Consider the following 16,306-nt stretch of genomic DNA (forward strand, 5'->3'; position numbering starts at 1 on the left):
TGGTTATGTTGCAATAGATTTTTATGGCCTAGTTACAAAGCATTTACCACATCATCTGAGACTTTAGGCAGAATATAGCATGAACACATTATTATTTTTTTCAAGTTAGTAGTTTGAACAATTTCAGTGAAAGTTTTAGAAAAGACTAAAAATAAATGCCCCAGAATGTTTTTAAATGTTAGTGGAATATTAGCTTGCATGACAATTGAAGGCTTTTATTAAAAATAAGCTGAGACCCTCTAAAGGACAATATTTATGCTCAAATTTAAATATATGTTTGAATTAAGTGACATATAACATTTGTTTAAATAGAATGTGTTGCGCTTTCCAAATAAGGAAACTTGTAGTAAACTAGTAAAACTTCTCTTTCTACCTGATGCATAGTAGGAAAGAATAAAGCAAAAGGAACTGTGGATGGGAGGAGGAAAATATATATATGAAGTGGTTTTATATTTTTTTAGTTTTTTAATAGTGCTTTAATTTCAATTGCAAAGTTTAAAAACTGCAGGTAAGTGATAAATACCAGAAAAAAACATTTTAAAATAAGAAGTCAAAGTAGCAGCAGCAAAGGAAACATAAAAATAGCTTAGTTCTAGTGTTAGCACTGTATTAGCTATAGAGTTTAGCAGCAATGCTAATGTTACAGCTTCAAAGCTGCAGCACTGATAGTGATTTAGAGGTTTCTGCTCAGAATCCAAACCCAAACATTTCTCTCCAGTATTGTTCATTTTGTTGCCCTCATTTTCACATTCACCACTCTAAATGGAAACATTGCTTTTATTAGATTTTGATTTGCAGCTGGGCTGTGATAATAAATTCATTTGTATTGGAAGTATGCTTTCAATTTGACTGGGAATTATTTCAATATTTCTGACAGTGATCAGATAACAGTTGTTTGACTGCTATCTAATACACAGACAGTTTCCAAAAATCAGCCAAACCAGACCTTCCTTAAGTAACATTTTCACACAAACAACAGGTAGGTTTGTGGTCCTAGAATGTATTGTTATGTAAATACAGCTTTTTGACAGTAAACAGTTTCTCAGCCTTGCCTCAGCCTTCATGGAGGAGCAGATCTCATTTTCCCCCACCGTTAAATGTACAGACATTTCAATGTAAACTTACATCGACATATCAGATCTGAATGGTTTTGCTGTCTTTATTTTCAGTCTTCTGTTTTGACCTGGCTTTGTTTTCTTGAGGGTTTTTTTTTTGTTTAGTTTCCCTGCTCCACTGAACCCCTTTCTTTAGGTAATAACAAGATAGCACAGATACTATATTGATTTGGGATTTTTATTTTGACACAAGGTATCAAGAAGTATGGGTCTAGTCATGTAAGCTCAATCACAAAACTCTCATCTAGTTCAGTGGTGGGCATTTGCTTTTCCTATATTCATCTCCTGACATTGGCGCCTATATGCCAATGAGCAGAAGAGCGTCACTGAGTCACTCAGTAATCAAGATTTGGGAGTAGATGAACAGACTGTAAGCATAAGAAGGAGATGAGCAGTTCTGTGAGCTCCTCTCCATTAGCCCTGTGCTCAGACACTTAATGAATAGACTCTAGCTGCATTATTGACATTTATTCAGCTAGTTAGTCAGATGATCTTTGACATTTTATCTTATGTTGGCATTATATTTGAAGCTTTAAAATTTACACTGTTCTGCCCTTTTCATTTCTCAGAGGCAATAGGTGTTCCAGATCATAGCATTCATTTGAACAAACTAACAAACCCCCAAAATAAAGAAGTAAGCTGAAAGTACAGCATTGGGGTGCATTAGGATTAAGTGTATTTCGTTAGATGTTATATTAGTTACCTTTGTCTATGTGTACTGAACCCTATTTTTCAGGACAGTATTCATGCTGGAAAGACAAGGAGTGGTTGGGAGGCGAGGATATTATTATTTATACAATCGAACAAATGCTTAGAAAGTTAAAATGTTAGAAACATATCCATTTCTGATACTAGAAGATGTTTCTGTAGTAGGATTTCATGTTTGCTTTGAATTGTTTTTTATAGGTCTAAATAATCCTAAAGGAAAAAAAAAAGGATATCTGGCTATAGATCTTAAAATTCCTGCTAAAAAGGCAAATGTCTAATATCTTTGAAGTCTGTTTTACAGCTTGTTAGGTTGCTTTAGTTGCTGAGGATAGATTTTATTTTATTTTTTAAATAGTTGCCTCATTACAAGCTCATTTAGTGAACAATTTTATTGCCGTACCCCTGAGAGTCATGAATTGGAACTGCATTTAGTATGTAACTTCAGTTTCTTAATGAGTCCCTCCAAATGAAGAATCAGATATGAAGTTTTGTTAGTAGTTTGCCTGAAAAGAGATTAAAAAAAAGAAATAGAATCAAGCTGGAGAGCTAGTTAGTTATACTATTGCTTAAGATGGAAAATGAGACCAGAGGTGGTGTTAACTTTGTAGTTTCCTTAGCAGATGCAAAAACCAGTGTTGTCTCCTATAGATCAAGAATCCTACAAACAGCCAAATAAGACTGTTTTCTCCCATGCTAGCTATGAACTAGCTGGGTTTGAGTTAGTGCTTGACTAATCTCATTAGAGATATTTACTCCTCTTTTTCAGGATTTCTGAGATCATGCTGGAAGTTGCTGAAGGTGGCACTGTGTCTGGGATGACTCCTCAGGCTTACCTGATAGAGAAATGTGACTGCCCATTGGGTTATTCTGGTTTGTCTTGTGAGGTACAGTACTAACCTAACTCCCAGTAAAAGTCTTTGTACCTTCGCTTGTCCATTCATTGGTAACATGTGAAAAGTAATTAGAGTGTGAATTCATTTAACTGGCAACAACTCTCTCTTAATTACTTACTCTCTCAGGTATTTCTCTCACAAGGAATTTAGGCACTTTTTTTTTTTTTTTTGCTGTAGGCAAATATGCTACTGAAACCATGGTGATGACTCAAATACTTAGTATAAAGGAAAGTGAGTTCTAATAGGACAGCATCTCTGAGGCTGAATTGTGTGACTGGCAGATCAAGGCTGACAGATCAAGCCTTTTTGAACAGATAAGGGTATAATACCATTGCAATAATAATTTCTAACTCATTGAATGCTGGGAGAAGATGCTGTTCAACTCGGTGAGCTCAGTGTGCCTTGTACATGCACCATATTTATTTTTTTACTTATGTACATATTTTCATACGGATGACAACATATTTCAAAAGTACCCAAGTTTTATAGAAAATCAGCTGACTTACATTATTGCAAAATGTATTTTATGATAGATACCAGAGAAAGTGTTTAAGATGTTCTGCATTGGCTGCAGAATAGAAGTTAATATTTTTGACTGTCCGTCTCTGGAGGATGAGACTTCCAGTCTTTCTGTGTGCAAAACACCATGTTTTCATTTTTAAGCAGCACTAGCAATTCCAAATGTATTGGCTGCAATTGCTAGGTAGAGGTAGCAGGAGCAACACCTCGAGTATTCTGCAAATACCTCGGACACCCTGACTAAATGGGGATCTTGTAAAGGTTCCCCCAAACTAGCAGTGGGAAAAAAATTGAAGTAAATAAATCAAGGGAATGATGCCTTGTTATCTGTAAGAACTCTGCTCCCTTCAGACATTATGCAGAATTGTGTTATGCAGCAAATGAGTCAACAGGAACTGTGAGTTCATAGGAAATATATGGAAGGAAGCAAGTGAAGTATTTTTCTTTACACACTGTTTCGGTAAGAGCATACACCTGAATTTGTGTAAATGATGAGAAATTAATCGGCTCCAACATTTATAACTACAGATTTTTTTTTTTAAATTACTGCTGCAAATTGAATTTTTGAAGAAAAATATATGATAATGTAATTAGAACTTTATTTTAATTCACACCCACCAGGGGCTGCAATAAATGTCTCAATTGCAACCTTCATACTTCATGCTTAATTGTGTGATCTTCACATGCTCATAACTTAGTTTATTTTTAGTGTGCTCAGTGAAGGTTATGGTGTGTTCTGTGAAGGTTTATTTCATTTTAGAAGGAAAAAAAAGCATCTGATACCCTGGCATTTTTTAAGCAAATGCTAACAGGGTATATGCTCTATCTGTATAATTGTATTTTGAAGACCATGTGCATAGCATTTTTTATTAGAAGTGACATTTATATCTCCCCTCCCCTTTTTTTTTTCTTTAATCTGTTTGTATGCTGAAAAAGCAGTGGTAAGAGTTTTCCTTATGGCTACTTCTGAAAAACTTCCAAACTAGTAATTAAAAATGTAGTCTACTTTATCTTTTGTCTGTGTCTCATTTCATCTGAGAAATGCTATGATCAAGATAGGTGAGAAGAGTGTTAATGACATCAGAAAAAAACCAAATAGATATTAGTTTTGTTTGAGGATGTACCATATATTTATACCTTGATTTTAAAGTCACTCAGAACTTGTAAAGCTATGTTTTGTACCATGTTTGGACAAGGACTCTTGTGGGGATAGAGAGGGAGAAAAAACCCTGGAAATTGTAGTAAGAAACAGAATTACTTTCATTTGGGATTATTTATCTAAATTAGAATTCCTCACAAACCATGAAAAAGCAGATAGACTGTTTCTATGCTTCAGGGAACTTAATGTAGTCTAAGTCGAAATAAAAGGGGAAAAGCAGAAGTGAGTTAGATTTCTTTCTTTGTGATTCTAAAGAAAATAATTGTGTTTATGCTTTTTCCATAACTTAGGCACCTGGAGGTTTTGGCAATAATTATAAAACTGTCAGAGTGGCGGTGTGTGAATAAATCTAGTATGTCAGCTAGTGCTTCTCTGAAGGATTCCGCTTTTTGTCACGAAAAGTTACTTACTCCAGATTCTCCTTTGTTTTATTTTGCATCCATTTTATTGCTGTGTGAAAAGTGTACTATTCCCATTCTCTCCAAAAAGCAGAAATTGTGGTCAACAGTAGGAAATTACCTCATCAGACAGCCTTCACAGGCTCCTGGCACCAATAGGTGGTGGGATTTATACATGGGACAAGTGACTTCTCTGTAGGTTCTTACTCCTAATGGTCTCAGCTGTCAAAATGTTCCTGTTTGTGTTTTTGTGCAGCCATAGCTGTATGCTTTCTGAGAGCTATGTAGCAACTTTCATAGAATTGAGTAATAAGCCTGAAATAAAGATCAAGTGTTTGATTTTGCATGTGTCAGCTTTGCTAGTAATTTGCTAGTAATTTTGTTCTCAGAATTTTATTGCCAAGCTGTGGTAGAGGAGAGAGAGATTGATAAACTTGGTTTGGGGCTGATAGTCTCAAGACATGGAAAACCTTTAACATTTTGAATTCTGTACTTTTATGGTCTTTAAATTATATAGCTATAAATAATGCAGCCATGCAGCCATATTCTTGTTTATTGTCATTTGGCTTTTGCTTGTTATCCATCAGGTAGTCTGTAGGCAGATACTAGCTTGTCAAACCTGAAAAACTTAGCAAGGATGAAGGAAACAGAATCATCATGCTTACTCTCCACAATCCATGCAAAAAAAATTATTTTGAAAACAAACCTTTTTCTGAAGAAATGAAGGTAGTGCACAGTGAGAACAGAAGGATGTTGTGCATCTGAATGAAAGATCTCTCAAGCTGTAGGGTAAAAGCCTGGTGCCAGTGGAGTGCTCCTGGGATTTTTCAGCCCTGTGTCCAATTAGGGTTGGCTCTTGTTATCTGTAAAGTACTGTATATTGTTTGTAACACAGCTGGAAACCTGTCAGGTTCTTTTCACAGCTTGTAAAAACTGGTGATTGGAAAGATGAGCTTGCAATGCTCCCCTACCCAGTCCACTCTGTAATGATCTGTTTTCTTCTGCATCTTTTTTTATTGCAGTCATGCTCTCCAGGATTTTACAGGCTTCCATCTCCACCTGTGGGAAGGACATCTGCTCAGTCCTTGGGCACCTGTGTTGTATGTCAGTGTCATGGACACAGTACTATGTGTGACTCTGAAACATCAATTTGTCAGGTATTATGCTTCTGAACTTAAGCACCAGCTTAATCGTAATGTAAAATTCATAAGTTGTATAAATGGTCTAAAAAGACAGAGGATGATATTTTAATCTAATTTTTTTTTAAATAGCTTAAGTGTCAAAGTTCAGAGAGGTTTATAAAAGCAAACTTTTAAAGTTTTCCACTCTGATTTTCTAAATTTCAGATTAAGCAGTGCCTTTTCCCCCCTGAATTACTATTTGTGTAAAAAGAAAAACTATACACCTGCAAACTGAAGAAGCAATGTACCATGTGATGTACAGTAAGCACAATGCTGCACTTGTAGGCAGTAATACATGTGACTTGATACAGTAAGATTGAATTTTAATTATTTCTTGTTCTTCAATGGCTGGAACAAAGGAATGAAGAAAGGATGAATGGGATAAGAAATTCTGTAGGATACATCTGGCTAGCTGCAGACCTCTATTCTTTTTTCTTTTAAGCCCACATATTACTCAGCAGGCATTTGATAGATGCTTAAAGCAAGCATTCCCACTGAGAATCATATCAGGAAGAGACAAATTACGTATTGAAGTAAGTTTGAATCCCTGAGGCTAGGAACAAAATTTTGTCTGCTTTCTTGTAATTATCAAATACAGCTTTCATTCTGTCTCCTTCCTCTGCAGAATTGTCAGCACAATACTGCTGGTCACCACTGTGAGAGATGTGCACCAGGATTTTATGGCACTGTCCAAGGCTCTCCGGATGACTGCCAGCCTTGTGCTTGTCCCCTATCCATTTCTAGTAACAAGTGAGTAACTAAACTTAAGATGCAGAATTACCTTTCCAGCAAGCCAAAGCTTTGTTCTGGGCTCACTGTGTCCTTTTTTTCAGATGGCTACAGGAAAATTGCATCATGAAAGCTATACTAAAAATTTCTTATCTACTTTTGCTAATTGATCTCCTTTTAAAAGTGGGAAATTGCTCCCTTGCTAATTTGTGATGAATAAATTAATAAGTGCTAGAAAATGTAATACTCAAGATAATGAATGTGTGTTATAAAGGTATTCTCATAAATGAAGCTAGAGCAGAATTCAAGTACAATATAGCCACAAGGGAGCTGCAAAAAGTCTTATGCTCATGTTTTATGTTGGTATAAATGTGTTACAGTGCCTTTCTTACTCCACTATGGAATTTATTGATTCCTTATTTAATGTTACATGAGTTTTAGGCAATTTGTGAAAGATAGAATAATTTAAAAGCAATATAGTTATTGCAGCATAAATTTTATTGGTTGCTTTATGCTAATGAGGCTTTCTGTGGTTCTTCTGCATGTGTTCCCAACAGATGATATTTTAGCACTTGAGATTTGTTTCTCGTTTTGTTGAGAAGCTCTTAATGATATTTGGCATCCTACTATAATACTGCTCTGAAAAGGTTTGTGTTTCATGATTGTTCTTTTGAAAAGCTGGAAGTGTTCCATAAAACCATTTTTCTGTGCTTTGTCTGGCCTTTAGGATACTTTAGTGAGTATTTCAGTAGTATAGCTGAGATTTTGGGGATTTTTTTCTTCTTACTTCTTCATTTTATCACTTTGAATTGGTCTCAGGTTTATTTTGAAGGAGGGAAATCCTTTCTTAAACATTACTAGCTAAAGACATCATGATCATTCATCCACAGAAAGAGTTTTTAAGAATACTTTAAAATCTCAGGTATTTAAAGAAATAACCTTTGTCTGAGGAAGTTATAATGCGGTCTTAAATGCAAGTTTTTCTAAGTTGTACCCATTTCATGAGTGTTTGGTGTTACAACTTGATTATATGTTCTACCTATTAGTATGAAAAAGGACATTCAAGTTGCAAAGAACAAGATCAACCAAGCCTTTCAGCTTTGTAAATCAGCAAATAGACTGGAATGAACTTTTTCTGTTACTAACTGACAGTATGAAGTGCTGAAAATATCCCATCCTATTTTTTTTCTGGGGTTTAGGAATCTTTTGTTGCCCAGAAATACGTGTGTCAGTTCAGAAAATGATGAGGGCTTTTCACATGAGTGGTTATGGCACCCTGCTACAAGAATTTAGACATATTCTCCACACTGTGCCCCAGAGATCATTTCTGTATCTTATCTAAAAGCTAACATAAAACACAGGAAGTGGGTGTTGCTGAAGTGCTCTACAGGTGAAAAATGTGTGGACCCTGGGTAGTGCACGTGTCACAGAATCATAGGATGGTTTGGGTTGGAAGGGATCTTAAAGATCCAGCTCCAACCCCCCTGCCATAGGCAGGGCCCCCTTCCACTAGACCAAGTTGCTCAAAGCCCCATCCATCCTGGCCTTGACCACTTCAAGAGATTGGGGCATCCACCATTTGTCTGGGCAGCCAGTTCATTCACCACCCTCTGAGTAAAGAATGTCCTCCTAACACTTAATTACATCTCCTCCCTTTTAGTTTAAAACCATTTCCCATTGTCTCAACACTATCTGCCCACGTACAATGTTGCTTTCCACCTTTTTTAATAAGCTCCCTTAAAGTGTCCTGGGGGCACACTTAAATTGCTGAACTGTCTGATGAAGAGCAAGCAAAGTGCCCATACCTCATGCAGCCATACAGCCTTCATGGCCATGGATGTTGTCACAGCCTTTTGTGTCAGGCTCATGTAGAAGTAAACTCTTTTGTTTCATAACCTTCATAGGAGATAAGAGAATAACACATAGTTTGAATTTAAAAAATACACTTAATCATGATATGGTCATCCAATTTCTTAGGAGTCAGATCTGAAGCATGTCCAGAAACAGAACTGTTTGTGTTTTATAGAGCTTAACTCAGAAGTCTCTAGATGTCACGGAAGAGATTTCTGTTAGCTGCAACCATCAACAACTTTAGTAGCTGTATAGTAATTGCGGGGACAGACTACTGTACATCTCGCCCAAGTGAAAACTGAAGGAAAACACCATTGGAGAGAGGGCAGGGAAGGAGATGTTTCAAATGAGTGTATAAGCATGTCTGTGCATCTCCACTTTCCAGTGCTGATAGACGATGCCTGAACAGCTGGATTAGACTACATGCCTAACTTGTTGATGGATAGAGTGGGATAGGTCCATTCCATAAAACTACAGTATTAGGTGGAAACTAATAGTACCACACCTTGGATTTGCATCTTTTGCACATCAGTTCAAGCTCTTCAAGATACTATTAAGGAAAAAACTCTACCAACAGCTATTCTATGGTAGTCAATTAATCGTAATCTACATGAAATACAGATAGCTAATGAGCTATCTCGTTAGCTTACTATGTCATGACTGACATGATAGTATTTAAGAAAAGTATAGTGCAATTATTTTTATTTATGAAATTGTATAAAACTCCACTAAAGTTTTAAATACTGTGTTTATACTCCTGTACAATCAGCAGTCAGCTTCAAACATGATAAACTAGGGGAAAAAAAAAAAAAAAAAGAACAGAAAGAATGAATTTTTCCTAGCATGGATCTATTTTTATAGAGTTGAAAATGTGTTGGATAATAAGGCTGTGAGTAATAGATCGATTTGTTTACATTTTTTGCAAAGGCATATTTTATGTACTTATTCAAGCACTATTGATTTAATGCATTATAAGCAAGTTAGAGTAGGATGCTGACTGTACTGTACCAAGAAGGAGCTCTGGGCTCACCACTAGCCACCTCTGTGCCTTTCTGGTTCTTCTTCTACAAAGAGCTGGAAGAGTTTTACAGTTTTGCACCATCTTAATATTTAGTTCTCTTTCTCTTTCCCTACCTACCCTTTTTATTGTTTTAACTGCCTTTGCATACACTTAATACATATATTCCAACAAAATGCTACTTTGCACAATCCCCATAGGTACAGACTAGCAAAATGACTTAGTAAAGATAATCTAGTGTCTTCTATGATTAGAATAAGACCCCTCCCTGACCATGAAGGAGATAGCTTTTAGGCTTTTTTAGTCTGTAGAATATTTTTTTCTCTTCAATATCTCCTTGAGAAGATTATCTGATGCTGCCTTTTTGAAAGATTCACACAGCTATGATTTTTGTTCCTTTTTCCCTCTTTTTATCTTAACTTTGAGTAAATACTTCCTAGTTTATCTCCTTTCATTTGAACTAAAAATAAATCCATCTGGAAAGGCTGGATGTTTGTTAGCTCAGTTTCTTAATCTTTGATTTCACATTCTTCCCAGTGCTTCTTGATCACAGTGAGCGACAGCACCATTCAATTGCACAAGCCTACAGCATGGGATGTTGCTGACTCCATCCCCTCTGATACAGTCCTTAGAGCATTTGTCCAAATTGTCCAAGGCATTTGCAAAATTCTTAATAGAAAAGAGGGATCTCCTACAGGTTTTTATAAGCAGACAAGAAAATGCTGCCATTTATATTGAGTGGAGTTTACCATGGGCCCTTCTGCACAGCTGACTGAAGTGAAATGATGCAATAGAGTGGAAAAAATTCTTTATTTCCTTTTGTTTTAGTTTTAGCCCTACTTGTGTTGCTGAAGGACCTGGTGATTACCGGTGTACTGCATGCCCACCTGGATATGAAGGCCAATACTGTCAAAGGTAGGATGAATGGGAAAAGAGAAAAGAGGGACAAAGAAATGCAGAATAGGCATGAAGGAGGCAAATGATTTTTGATACTACAAACATGTATTTACTAATGTTTAAATACACGCTTGGGATAAGTTATTTCCTCTTTACATGTTTTTAAAACTCAGCCAATATAGGCAAGTTTTATGTACACTTACTGTAAATTGATAGTCAGTGCTATTGGCATGACCAATACTGTCCTAATCTTACTTTTTGATTTGTGAGGGTTTTTTTCCTATGGGCCTCTGAAGTTAAATCGAAAAATACAAAATTTATCTAAAATTAGATGCCATGCAAAGAGTGTATCTTGATGTCACTCATGCCTTTTGCTCTAGTGACTGTTGTGTCCTTGTGGGCACTGACTGTGAAAGAAAGTTGCATATTAACATATTACTGCCAAGTTGCAAATTAATAACCCAAACAACAGCTGTTTGTTGTCCTATCCATAGCAACATTGAGATGATCAAAATTATCAAAATTGTCTGCTAGGAGATTTCACTTCTAATGCCAAATACAAATGGCTAGGTCTATAGGCCAAATATTGATAATGGAGAAATTTGGGGGTTTTTTTGTGGTGTAATAGAAGTTTAACTGAAAACTGTTGAAGGTATGGAATCGCTTTTGCATATCCGCTCCACCCAGACTGTTCCATGTCCTCATCAGAAGTTAATATCAGTTTGTTGGACAGTTTGCAATATTTATCCCTAAGTCATGAAACACCTAAGATCTTTTTTCAGTGGTTCATGAATGTCCATATAAATTTTGTTTACAATATTGCCAAGTATTCATTGTGGTGCACTGCATCTCAGCTGCCCAAATCTTGTTTTGTATTTGCAATGTCTAGATGTTCTTCTGGCTACACAGGAAACCCACAAATTCCAGGAGGCTCCTGCCAGGAATGTGAGTGTGATCCATATGGTTCTCTGCCTGTCCCCTGTGACGCTGTCACTGGGCACTGCACTTGCAAGCCTGGATTCACAGGGTGGAAGTGTGCTGGCTGCGAACATCGGCATGTGCGTGATGGCATGAGATGCATTTGTACGTATACTAATGTAATTTTGGATAACATTTGATTGTGTTTGTCATGTTTCAGAAATCCAAACCTGCTTGTTTAACAATGACTTTTGTGGGTGTCTTTGAAAATAATTGCCAGGTTTCTTACTACTTTGGCATCTGGTCTTTTTTTTACAAGCCTCGAGATGTTAGGAAAACTCCCAATACTTTTTAATATGCTCATTGTTAATTGACAACAAAATTTTGAAGGATTTCTTTTTGGATTTGTTAAGTTTTGCTAAAGTTTGTCACTGTTGTTGCTCTTAGTGAATTTTTTTGTGTTGTCCTAAATGTTTAACCAGCAATTGCAATACTCTATGCCATGAGTCATACACAGAGTTTTACCAAAGTTTACTTTATGGTGTTGGTTCAACAACCACCCATTGAAATTTAAAGATGCAAAGAATGATAGTGCAACATGTCCAGGAGCAAAGAAGTTCCTTAGTTTAAAACAGAAAACTAGTAGCCTAAAACACCAGTTTATATTTACAGTATTGGTATCTTTGTCCTACGCTCAATTTTGATACAAAGTGTCTTATCTTGTATTATTGTTTGGATTGCTATCTATAGTGACATTTTTGCTTTAACTAGGCAGTCAGTTTTCACCATAAAAACAGTCCATAACGTGCATATGGACATTTCCTTTGACTGGTAAAAATGTGGATCAAATGAGAAGATTTCTTTTCTTTAGTCATAAAGATAGGAACCACCTATAGGAACATGTGGGAGGTGCTTTAAATCTCCCCTATCACAGGAACTAAGCTGCTACTACTGATACCATTTCAATAATATCCCTGTCATAAATTGCAGAAACTACAATTAAATATTTCATTAGACACTTTATGCCTATTTAGTCTTGTCAAATGATTTTCCCTTTGTTTAAAGGTTCCTTGACTCCCATATTACTCCAAATGTACCTTTGCTAATGCAGTGCCATACCGCTGACATAGCAGAAAATAACCCCTTGTAGCCTGTGATGGATACAGGGGCTGTGGCAGACAAAGGAGTGGGAATTTGCCCATGGTTAGCACTACCTAGTATGTCACAGGCTTCAAAGTGCAGCTATTGATAGGGATTCATTACTGCAGCCGTTAATGTGCTTTAGTAGTCACTGTGCTGTCAAAGAACCATTAGAAACACCTTTTGGGGGAACCTTGAAGCTTTCCTTCCTTACTCTCAGAACATTGAGCTGTTCCAATCTGAATTTAATGCAGCTGAGAATTGGGTCCTGTATACAATATATTTTTACTTTCATATATCAGCCAATTGCAAAATACTCAGTAAATTCCCTTCTGACTATAGTTGTAATGAAACCTTAACAGTAATAGTACTCTTAATATACAGAAAATTAATGCCAAGAGCAGAATCCCATTTGCCTTCAATATTTAAAATGAGTCGTATGCATGTATCTGCTTTTGCTCTTTTGTGGTCCCATTTCAGCTACTGCAATAGCATTGTACCTATTAGAAATTTGAGGAACCCCTAGTTAGGTGGTAAAGTAGTCTAACTTAAAGAATATAGATGTAAATACAGGAACCCATGTTTGAAAAGGTGTAGTTGTAAATAATATAAGACATAATGTGATTAAGCTGTCCAGTGTAAGTATATTATAGCTCATATTTAGGAAAGTGAAATTTGATTTTGAATATTTAACAAAGAGTAACTATAACAAATTTTGTGGCAAATTCTATAAAAGGTCACCACACCATATGACCTGAAAACCAAATAATGCATATTTAAATCAAATTAGAGAGAAATTTTAGCCAAAATATTGTAATACATTGTTTTTTAAGTATAACATTTATCTATTAACATAGCCCTTATCACAAATATTCTAAAGATTTTTAAGTGAAGATTTGCAGTGAAAAGATGGGGGGAAAAAAGCAAGAAAGCATGCATGTTCACTAAAATGATCTATTTCTGATATAGCTGAAAATCTGTTTTACCAAGTTCTTATTGGCTTTTATCATAACACTTAATTTTTCAGTTGCTTAGTGCATGCCACTTTTCAATGCTGTGTTATAATATTATATTTTAGAAAGCTACTGGTAAAATAGAAAGTGAATATATTTTTCAAAAACCACTGTACAAAGGGGAAGAGTTTGCTTACTGATGAATAACAACGGTAAGATAATTACAGGTTCTTGGCACAGAGAGCATTCTCTTCCCGTTATATTCTTAGAACAGAACAATGTTGTTTTCTCTAGGATGCCATCAGGGAATAAAAAATTATATCCAAAAAGTAGATTTTTTTAAAATAAGTAATACAAGAGTCTGGTCTACTACACATCATAAAAAATGTAATTTTTTTTAATTAAACTCTAAAATTTTTTTTTTTCTAATTTTTTTCTTTCTTTTTTTTTTTTTTTTTTTGGTATTAGTGCAGTAGCTGGATTATTTGGCCAGCTAAAGTGACCATCTATGTTGTCCTGTGCAGATATTCATAATACTCTGTTGATCAATACTTCCTTGTTGGACTCAAGGAATCCACTTTGTAGGCTCACTTTCCCTTCTCTTTTGAAACAGTCAGTTGCCAATTAAAAAAAAAATAGTGATGGCTGCAAACTAATTTTAATAATGCTGCCAGAATCCTTGTATACTGTCAAATATTACAAAAGTTTTCCCAAATCTTTTCTAAGATTTTGAATCAAGCCTGTAGCAATCATGCATTTTCTTAGATATAGTAATTCCCTTGTGTATTTTTTATTATACCTTTTGACATTCTGCTTCAATTGTAAAGTTTGTAGTACATAAAATGAGAAAACCTAAATCGCAATGTTATTGGAACAGTGACTGTGATTGCTACTGTGCCGTATTTAGGGAACAAAACAATCCTAGTGAGAACTTCAAGACTTTATTGTTATATGGTTCTATATCTTATGTGGCAAGTCAGAACTCACCTTCTGAATGCTTTCAGGGTATCTCTCATAACTACAATGGAGACTTCAAAAAAATGGTCTTCCATATTTTGAGATCTGTTGCAACACAAACTACAAAATCTTTCTGTGGACGTATGCATCTGTCACAAATGTTCTTTGGGGTCAAGCAAAAGCCTGAATGTAAAGCAGTTGATGTGACCGAACAGGAAGCAATCACGACACAGGCAGATCAAACAGATAGTTAATTGTTAGCAGTTTTTCTTTAACTCAATCTTATTGGGGGGGGGGAATAAAAGGACTTTAAGCCATGCTGCAGTCAAAAAACTTTCATCTTTATGAATTTAAATATTCAATACTGGTAAAAGGAGAAAATTATATAATGAGATTCCTTTAATACCAGGTCTAGCACACTTGCCACCAGTCCTGGCAGAATCAAGGTTTTCACTTCAAAACAGTGAATAGCTCCATGATATCAGCCCCTCCAAAGTCAGAACTAGGCAGAGATGCTACCTCTGTCAGAAGCAGATCTTGAAGAATCCGTGAAGAGAAGCCTCTCCTAGCTCCTACACATTGCTTAATTCAGCAGGAGCTAGGAGCTTCTTCTTATGAGCCTTTACAGAGTGAGCTGAAAAGAAAGGTCCTGTGTGTAACACCATGTTTGTGATACGTGAGTTCCTGTGGAGTTCAGAACCACACACCAGTGCCTTTCACCCAGCTCAAGCATTCTTTAAACTCAACTAGTACTGATGTATTAGGACCAGTGGTATGTATTGGAACCAGCAAATGAGGATTTCTAAATTAGCAAAATCAGAAATAAACCTGACTAGGTGCTTTAGACCCAGATCTGGATCTGAATTTTCCTATATTTTGGAGTCATATTGATCATGTAAGCTACCTCAAACCAGTAGCAGTGGTAAGGAAGCTAAAACTTTAAACTCTGTGGGGGGGGTTCTGTTTTTGGGGGAACAGGAAGGCTATTTTTTATTTGGTATGAGACTAGTGCCAAAATGGGAAAAATGAGGTAATAGCTAACAGACTAATGAGCTAACAATAGTCCAACACTTTGTTGTGAAGCAACAGGAAACTAATACTGAAGAGTCATTGACTATCATAGGATACCACATCCTATCAGAGATTGCATGGTTACTCTTAGACCAAAAATTACCTAGTCATAACACAGTCTTCTGAATCTTAACAGCAATGAATGTATTAAAGCAAAATTGTGTCATATAATCACTCAACTGGAGGAGTGATTATCACTCAATTGTGACTCAGACATGTGTTTCCTTTATTGTACATTATCTGCTCTTTGTATGATGGAATAAATGGTTAATGTCCATAAGCTTAAAAGAACTTCTTTTGCATGCATACTTTGGAGATGCTTCTCATAAGAGGTAGGTCAAAATCCTTAGAGGAGTTATTTTGCATGGAAAAGTGTGATGAAAATGGAAAATGCAGTAATTTGCATTAATTGCTTGCTGGACTATTGTAATATTGATTGCATGATTTGCCTCTTACATGCTTGCACTGTTATAATGTTCTGAATTTAGTGCTGCATTTGTTAATATTAGGTACAAATTTATCCTGACAGCTTTATAGATAGACACAGAAGTATTTAGTCTTCGAAAATATAATCACGCTCTTCAAGTATTTCCCATAGCTACAGTACATTTCAGACTGCATATTGGAATAGCTTAGTCCTGTCTCATCTGCTCAGCTGTGGTCTCACTTGATGCAGTTCCTCTTTTCAACCCGATTATTGTGCAAGAGGTGTTAATTTATACTGAATCCTCACTTAATGATTTTTTACTCATTGAGAATACTTTTTCTCTTCATGAGCTGCTAGTTTTTCTCTTATTGA

The 16,306-nt window shown here is 35.9% G+C and overlaps 1 protein-coding gene across 2 annotated transcripts in view; it reads left to right on the forward strand.

The window, feature by feature from the left end:
• LAMA2 (laminin subunit alpha 2) overlaps positions 1-16,306 on the forward strand; it is a 275,987-nt gene that overhangs the window by 166,313 nt on the left and 93,368 nt on the right. For both annotated transcript variants that reach the window (XM_027632844.1, XM_027632852.1), the window contains 5 exons: positions 2,590-2,707; positions 5,815-5,949; positions 6,599-6,723; positions 10,400-10,486; positions 11,358-11,551. In XM_027632844.1, coding sequence (XP_027488645.1) covers positions 2,590-2,707; positions 5,815-5,949; positions 6,599-6,723; positions 10,400-10,486; positions 11,358-11,551 — 659 coding nt within the window. The remainder of the gene's footprint in view (positions 1-2,589; positions 2,708-5,814; positions 5,950-6,598; positions 6,724-10,399; positions 10,487-11,357; positions 11,552-16,306) is intronic.

Source organism: Corapipo altera, unplaced genomic scaffold (assembly GCF_003945725.1).
Source record: "Corapipo altera isolate COAL_440 unplaced genomic scaffold, ASM394572v1 2b, whole genome shotgun sequence".
Lineage (NCBI taxonomy): Eukaryota > Metazoa > Chordata > Aves > Passeriformes > Pipridae > Corapipo > Corapipo altera.